Below are 8,302 nucleotides of genomic sequence, written 5' to 3'. Positions count from 1 at the left end.
TGTTGCCAATTTTATTTATAACATTTGATTAAGTTTGCATGTCAATGTCAATTGTTACCTTGTTTCTGGTAGAGGGGAGTGCAATTCTAACCAAATTTTTCTGTGACGAAGGATTTCCTGTGTTTCTTCCCTAATCACAAATATTTTTATAGAATTGTCTTTTGCTTCACGCCCTTATAAAATGAAAAGAAGTATTAATAACTCATCCGGAGTAGGGTCAGGTACGTCGTGTGTGACAGATACTTATAATTAGATTTCCACACTAGAGAACGGCAATTAGAAGTACTGCTGACCGCTGATGGTGCATACAACAGACGCTCGATAAGGTAAACACGCGATAACGAAAACATTGCACTAATGTAAACACAAAACTTGTACTATATGCTTAAGCAGAACGCACGATAACGTAAACAATGTGTACGCCCGATGACGTAAACAGTTCTTGGCGACGATTAATTCCCGATATATGTAGGGAATTCATCTGCGATAAAGCACGACACACCGAGTCGATCGCATAAAGACTTAGGATACGTTTATATTTCGTTTTTGAACTTAAACGATTGTTTGTATTTATGTATTTTTACGACAATAATATCCACATCTCATAAAAGAAAATGTTTAAAATTGAGTGAAAAAATAAAAATCATAGGCGAAGTTTGCGCTAGATGCGGGAATGACTCGGGTAGCAAAGAAATATGGGATAATGAAGGCAGCAATATGCAAAATTAAGTATTGAAAAGCACAACTTTTAGGAAAAATGTGCAATACGTTTAGATGCTTGATAAATAGAAAAACTTTAAAAAGTTGTAAAACCAACGAATAACATTCCTAGCCCGTATTAATACCAATCGTTCACAGAAAATAAAGTCAATGATAGAAGGAAAAAAATGAAAAATCCGTGCTCGTTTAAACATTTTAATATTCCTGCAGTGGTTCTATAAGTTCTTTGTCCCTGAGGTGTGGCAATGAATTTATAGTCACAAACGTTCTACATATTCATAACTTGAACGAACCATCTATGGATGAAGCATTGCCGAATGAGGTTACTGTTACGGTCGCTACTAAATTGTCTAGGGTCGGGAAATCCCATTTTTGGATTGGAATATCTGCTGGGAAAGAAGAAAGAAAGAAAAGGATGGGGAATTGATGGTCGAGATAAAAAGGCAGAAGCGTAGTTGAATAGTAAATTCGTTAATTTGACTTTCTATATTTTGATAATACATTAACATTTTTCAATCCTAGAAAATGTTCGTGTTATTCCGACACACACATTTCGATAATGTGAACTACACTTGGTTTGAATTAATTTACACTATCAAGCGTCTGCTGTATACATTGGGTATACAATCACTGGGGTTGCTTAAACATTAAGCACCCAACTGAGCATATTTTGTATTTGACATAGTCGTATTTTTAAATAGTCGACCTCCTACAATATTAAATTATAGTGTTCCTGTAAAGTTCTTTCCATCCCTTATAACTTTGAAATTAATTTACTTATTGGAGATATAATATAAAGTATAAAATACTTTGCTTTGATATAAAGGTTTATGTTCAAAACTTGCTTATTTTAAACAACTCATTCAGTTTTGGACAGTGACTAGAAAATAAGTTTACACAGATAAAGCAGGTACACTTGCGCAACTTCAAAAAGTTATTTTAGAGTCATTTTGCCCAAGAATGGGTAAGTTTTTTAAATCCATTTATTCCATTTTTTAACTTTGACTCACGTTTCAAGAGCCAATCTTATCTTTTGCCTAATTTTTTCAAATATCTGCAATAAAAAAAAATATATATATATTTACGAAATTTAGTGGTGTGTAACTTTTTATGCGATGTTTAACAAATTAGGTACTAGCAAAAGCTATTTACTATTTAATCTCATGAATTATACACACACAGCCATTTTAATGGAACTAAACTAACTGAATACTCAATTCTAGAGATTCAACACGTTTCTCGGTCAAAGAAGTTAAAGCTAGGACATGCTTTTGAAATCGAATATAAAACAAAACAAGGTATGAAATTGATTAACTCAAATAAATTTGAGATGATAATAAAATCCGTTAAATTTTCTTGGGGCACCATGTACATATTATTTTGAAACCCCACATTGACCCCATAGCAACTAAATTAGATATACTGTACTGGCTTTTAGATATTGTTGAAAGAGAAAATAACCTTACGATGCAAACCCTAGTCAATTCAACTGGAGAAACACTTAATGAATTAATGGATCTAGATGATTATTGTCCTAATGTAAGAAAAAAGTTACAAATGAAATATTCAAACAGTTTAGGATAAAAAATATTTACCAATTTCAACTTGTAAAATTTCTCTCAGTTAAAATTCAAAGAGGAAAACCTTGATAAAAACCATCACAGAGATAGTGTCTTACATATGGCTGCATGCAATTTTGTGAAAAAGCCTGGACATATTTATCACCTTTACGAAAAGTCTTGTGGTCAGAAATACTTCAGTATGTTATCACATGAGGTAAGTTAAGACTACTGTCAATTATCATTATTTACTTTTTTACTGGTAAATTACTGGTGGTAATTTCATTGTTTGTTAGGATTGGCATGGACATCCACCCCATATCTTTTTGGGAAGTTGGTATTTAGAATTTGATCAAAGTTGGATCCAGGCAGAAGAGACACTCATGAGATGAAAATGTGAATAAGTTGTCATCTTAATTAAGATGATGTGTTATTATTTTTATAGTTTGTAAGAGAAAGTAAGAATTAAGAGAGCAGCAATAAACTTACTGAAAACATATATGTAGTATATCAGAAAATCGTCTGCAGAAGAATTTAGATAAAAACCCTCGAGAACGCATCGAATTGTGATATTTTATGACATTATTAACAGAATCTAAAGAGGTTTTAATAAATTAATTTACAGAATAAATAAAACATTTTAGTATTGTATAAAATTGATATACCATAAATAACAACACAAGACAAAGTCATAGGTAATTCAAACACCCGTTTATATCTGCAACATCTGTGTACACAACAAATATAAAACAACCGTTTGCACCAGAATTTCAACAATGCTTTTTTTTGACAAAATTTTTTTTTATCTAACACTGGACTAGCTTGAACAAATGCATTAAGTCACGTTGGTCCTATGTGCTGGAAAAGGCAAATCGACGTTTTTATAAATTATATTTAATTTCTAAAAGTTTACTTACAAATTTTAGGTAACCTCAAAGACTCATTATCTTTAATGGTAACTTCGTAAGGTTGCTCATGATAATTGTAGATTACATGTAGCACTTTTTCTTCTCCAAGTGCTGGGTCATAGAAACCAGGAAGATCACTCTAAATCAATTAATAAACACAAAACAGACATTAAATACATGATTTTCAATCTTGAGTATTACCTTAGAATTTTCATGTATGACCAGTTTACTGTCTTTGACAAGACATTGAACAGGAACAGTAACGTCTACTACATCATTTGATAACTCTGCATCGCCACTTTCTAGAAGTAATTTCTGTATTAAATTTGTAATAACTAAAAATTGAACTGCCCGATTTGTACCTCTAAAGATTTTGCCATATATTGCTTTAATTATAACCAGCCCTTTTTTCCGTTCTTCCTCATCAGAGATCCGAGAATATGTAGCTTGCATCAATTCTTGAGCTGACATGGCTTCTTTCCTGAAATCAAATACTTGATTGCGCCTAAATATCAAATAATTGAGGAAATTCTACCTTTTTTCTAACAATATATTAAAATGATTTTGCTTCTGTTTTTCCAATTTTTTTGACTTTTCCTCCTTTAAAAACGGCTCCACAATTCCCTTCTTAACGATGACGTAGACTATTAAAGGCACCATTGTGGCGTAGAACACGGGCGATGGCATTATCTCTTCGCATAGATGAATTGGACAAGAGTAAACCTGATTGGCGCGAGTCAATCTAAATATGCGTTAAACGTCAAATTGTCTACAGTAGTAAAGATGGAAATGCCACATCTGAACCGCTAGAAATAAGGTATTTGACTCATATTTTGAAGGCTGATGGATTTTGGATCGTGGTTAAAGAACTAACAGGTTTAGTTCACTAACCGATTTCAGAGCAAAATTAAATGTTTTACATATACATTTCGAGACTCATAACATACATCCACTGATCTAACAAAACCTAAGTGGTAGTAAGACACTAATTGCGTCCTTTTAAATAAATTTAAATCCCACTTGGTCGCTATCAGTTTTGTCGTGAATAACTTGACTTTCAAAGACGCACCAATGGGTCTAAATAGAAAATTAATACCTGGTTATTATTGTGTCCGAGTCATTTACAAGTAGCTTGGTGCCAATACTTGTGGTACATCTCAGGATTGAAAAGGGTTTTTGCTCATACACCCTATTCAATTCGATCTTCATCTTTCAAAACGGGACAATAAAAGTCTGTCTCGTGTTCATCCGGCACGGTATATTCTTCCGTCAATACCACATTCTGATCTTCACAAGAAATCGTTTATTATATTGTTCGACATAATAGATAAGTATAAGGCTTGAGACTTATATAGACGTTTAAAGCGCGTTTTCGTCAAGAAATTCCGTTATTCTGTGGACGAGTTCATAGGACGACAATTTTTTGGAATTATATATAAAGAGTATGTTTCTTCACTTTGTCTCGTGCTTCAAATGTTTCTCACATTTTCCTTTTGCTTGTGTGATTTTTATGTATATAAGCTTCCATATGTAAAGAGTGAGAATTAATTTCGTTTGTCAATAAAACTGTCAAATTTAGGGCATTAAAACGCTTTTGTCCATCATATTAGGATCAAGCAACCTTACAATAACACAGTATTAATTTTCTTATCCATCTAATCGTTTACTGTATGTAATATTACGAGCGGTTCAAAGTGAGCAAAATTTTGTAATGTTTAATTGTTAATTACCTCAGTTTGAGTTTTACTCCGGCAGGAACACCACAAACCACAGAAAAAGATAAATTACTGTGTTTAGAGACTTTTTTCTCAGCTCCATATTCCACTACTCCACCGAAAGTACCAACCCTGAAAACATGTACTAACTTCAAAATACACAGAAATTGACATTAATTTTGTAACATCATACAAAAATCCTGACTAAGAAAAAAATGTTTAAGCATTCCAGAGGAATCCCACTAACACTTACTTAATTGCCAGTTTCAGTCTCAATTCCTGAGAAATAATTTTTCTAGTGTATTGTAACTGCATGAAGGAATGTGGCACTCCAACTTGTATCGTAAAATTGTATCTATTATTTTCTGAAATAACAAAATAAGCCACCCATTACATACTACGCTAAAAATCATATCTTGAATATTTTTGTAATGAAATGAATGTACACCTTTACAATACCTTATAAATAACGCCAGGTTTATCTAATTTCTTAATTATTAATTATTAATTCGTAATTCATAATGTGATGCACTGTCCTAAGCCGTATGCAGATTGAGATCGTGAATTTGTCAGGGTGGTGGTTGTAATGGGGTTACGACATCCGCACAATTGAGATGGCTATAAATATTTTATGCCTTTTAAACCGAAAATGACGGACGACTCGCCCCTTTTCTCCACACATGCGTCAATTTCTACTTCATTCCTATAAGTTAAAAGTTGGGAACATAAAAAATCTATTCATTAACTATGAAAATTTGAAATCAAGAATTCAGGAGTTAGATAATCAGTATTTTTAAACAGGATGTTATTAATTCATTAAGGAAAGAAGTTGGATAAACCTAGCCTAACTACCAAAATTTACCCGAAAATACATTGACACAATCTTTAACAAAAATGCTTTCCTGAAAATTTTAGTCAGAATATAAAAATATCATTAATTTCATAGTTAGCACTTACCAGTGTCCCTAATGATCTGCGTTGAAAATACAGACCTGATTCCGCCATGATATGAAACATATCCTATTGAATGTTTATCTATTTGCATGGCTAGCGCTGAAAATATCTCAGAATTATCATAACAACAATAATTATTGTCAAAAACTTAACTCACTTGACATTATACCGGGTCGAATTCCTTCTGGAGTAAATTGCAAAACGGTACCTCCATTCCAGAAAAATCTCTTGGTTAAAGTCCTGAAGCCCTTAAGTGAAAGGGCAGGACCACTACCTAATAATTTAGTTTCATGATAATATAAATGGTTTTTTTTTAATCAGTTACATACCTGCAGTCATTTCAAGTTCAGCCCAACTTTTGTGCGAAAATAAATGCCTCCAAGTCAAGTTTACACCCCCGCCACCAGTGCCATTTTGAGTCTGTAGCTGACCAGACAGAGTGCATAAGTCTTTCTGAGTCAGTGGGAAATCCACACCCTGGGAAAATTGCATTGAAGACACTTCTATGTTTGGAAATTTTCCCAGTACCCCACTGAAAAATTGTTTTAACATGACAATGAAAACCCAATAGTGCTTTGGAACTATCAATGCATGCTTGCAAGTAATTCGCAATTACATAATAATTTTTAACAATAATATGCAAGAAAGTTTGACAGGATATGATGTCCAAATTATATTTTATGTTTCAAAAGGAATTTTTACATTGATTTATTACATCAATATAAAAAAGTCGGCTATTTTGTCACATTTAGAGAGCGGCCGTGCGACATATATTCAATTAAAATGCCGGTAGTGTAGGTCATAGAATAATAATGGAAAAAGATAACACATAAAAAATACATTGGATTGTTATAACTACTAGAATCTGCCACAAACTATTGCTTAACACTGTGAAGTGGCAACTTTACATTGATCCAAATCAAAACAAAGCATATGTAATATATTTTTTGGAAATTTATATAACCTTAGCTCCTTTTGATACATTTGAGATGACACTCTAAACATTAATCATGTCCTCTGATCCTTGCAAAGGATAACAAAAAAATAAAACAAACCTTGTGAGTATTTGTACCAGGAATTTCATCTTAAAGAAGGCTCTTTGAGGGCAGTAGGCCATTTAAGAATGGAGCAGCCAATGAGTGTGGAGGATGGGGTTTGTTGTACACGATTATTTGTTCACTTACAATTATTGTCAGTAACTTTTTAATTTATTTATGTTTCTAGGGATTTTATTTCTTTAATGCACACCTACCCTTCAAATTCATCCTCAAACAAATTGTCGTCATATGGATTAAACAAGTCAGTGGCATTGACAGCAATGGTAATATTGCCACTAGGATTTGTTGCCTGCCTTTTTTTCCTCTCAGCTCGTTCTTCTGCCAGCTGTTCATATTCAGCGCGAATTTCTGCAGGTGTTTTGGTTCTTTGTACTATTTCCCATCCTTCAGTTTCAAGGCCTTTTGTTCCCAGAGAATCATATATTGCCCTTGTGTGTGGGTCTGATAAAACTATAAAAGAGAAATTAATGGAAATATAATTTTTTTTTAATGTGTTTCTTGATTATTCAGGTAACTTTAGTTTTAAAAGGAGGAAAAGAGATTTTCACATGGCTTTGTTACAAAAGAAAACAGGCAAATGTTTAAAGAGGCAACAATTGAATCTACTTAACAGAGATAACAAATTGGAGAAAACAAAGAATTAACTCTCACTAGTGTCGACTCTGTTGAACAAAGTCATTAATGTAATATTTTTAATTCAGTCAGATTCCCAGACATTTTTGTAACTTCCAGTTAAATCTTCCTGGTTTTCCTAATAATCTTAACATGTGTGTAAAAATCCATATATATGTATATCCTATAAGGAGGAAGCATTTATTTACGAACTTACCTTCATAAGCTTTTTTGGTCTTATTAAACATAATTTCTGACTTCGCTTTAAGAGTGGGATCTAAATGTTTGTCAGGATGATACATTCTACTGAGACGTCTGTAGGCGTTATTAATTTCCTCCTTAGATGCCTGCAATGTTGATATTAACTCATTATTTGTTAATGTTACACAATTTTCAGGTTATGTAGTTTTTCTCTTGGCGGCCGAAATTTGTAATATTAGCCAGTAAATTAGAACGTACATCCTTGGGGATGTTGAGAAAGCTGTAATAGTCCTCTTCTGAAACATTTTCCTCATCAGAATCCAGGTCCATGGTCGAAATTTGTGCTTTAGATGATAGATATTTTACACTGACAAGTAGAAGCGGAAAACACTGAACATGAATGTATTCATTGCTTTTGAGCTTATTGCTGAATCTTGCACCAGATTTTACAAGAACTCATGCTTCCTTTTTATTGAATTGTATATGAAAATTTAATAAAAATTTAGCTTTTCTGATCGCTGGTGAGGTTAGGTACATTGAAGAGAAGTTAGGCTTTAACAGCAAAAACGTGACAA

The 8,302-nt window shown here is 32.9% G+C and overlaps 3 protein-coding genes across 6 annotated transcripts in view; 2 read left to right on the top strand and 1 right to left on the bottom strand.

Annotated features, from left to right (window-relative positions):
* LOC136339721 (large ribosomal subunit protein uL10m-like) overlaps positions 1-8,302 on the top strand; it is a 236,614-nt gene that overhangs the window by 221,259 nt on the left and 7,053 nt on the right. The gene's annotated exons all lie outside the window — the stretch shown is intronic.
* On the top strand, positions 53-2,778 carry LOC136339827 (uncharacterized protein C1orf50 homolog). 2 transcript variants are annotated; one of them, XM_066283358.1, is made up of 5 exons: positions 54-221; positions 1,944-2,018; positions 2,159-2,259; positions 2,344-2,496; positions 2,576-2,778. In XM_066283358.1, exons 1-5 carry the CDS (start codon positions 182-184, stop codon positions 2,669-2,671), a joined length of 465 nt encoding a protein of 154 aa, XP_066139455.1. In that variant the 5' UTR covers positions 54-181; the 3' UTR covers positions 2,672-2,778. The 2 variants fall into 2 exon arrangements, with proteins under 2 accessions (XP_066139456.1, XP_066139455.1); XM_066283359.1 differs by lacking the exon at positions 1,944-2,018 and having other exon boundaries at positions 53-221.
* Positions 2,976-8,256, bottom strand: LOC136339825 (dnaJ homolog subfamily C member 11). Of its 3 annotated transcripts, XM_066283355.1 has the most exons (13): positions 7,986-8,253; positions 7,744-7,873; positions 7,109-7,364; positions 6,186-6,388; positions 6,014-6,130; positions 5,860-5,955; positions 5,156-5,267; positions 4,918-5,034; positions 3,723-3,929; positions 3,550-3,668; positions 3,389-3,489; positions 3,197-3,326; positions 2,976-3,137 (listed from the first exon to the last, which is right to left on the bottom strand). In XM_066283355.1, the coding sequence occupies exons 1-13, from the start codon at positions 8,055-8,057 to the stop codon at positions 3,115-3,117; spliced, it is 1,683 nt and encodes a 560-aa protein (XP_066139452.1). In that variant the 5' UTR covers positions 8,058-8,253; the 3' UTR covers positions 2,976-3,114. The 3 variants fall into 3 exon arrangements, 2 of the variants coding, with proteins under 2 accessions (XP_066139452.1, XP_066139451.1); XM_066283354.1 differs by having other exon boundaries at positions 3,389-3,668; positions 7,986-8,256; XR_010732213.1 differs by lacking the exon at positions 2,976-3,137 and having other exon boundaries at positions 3,389-3,502; positions 7,986-8,254.

This window comes from Euwallacea fornicatus, chromosome 6, assembly GCF_040115645.1.
Source record: "Euwallacea fornicatus isolate EFF26 chromosome 6, ASM4011564v1, whole genome shotgun sequence".
Classification (NCBI taxonomy): Eukaryota; Metazoa; Arthropoda; class Insecta; order Coleoptera; family Curculionidae; genus Euwallacea; species Euwallacea fornicatus.
The sequence above is the reverse complement of the archived record's forward strand: the minus strand, read 5'-3'. Positions and strand labels throughout refer to the sequence as shown.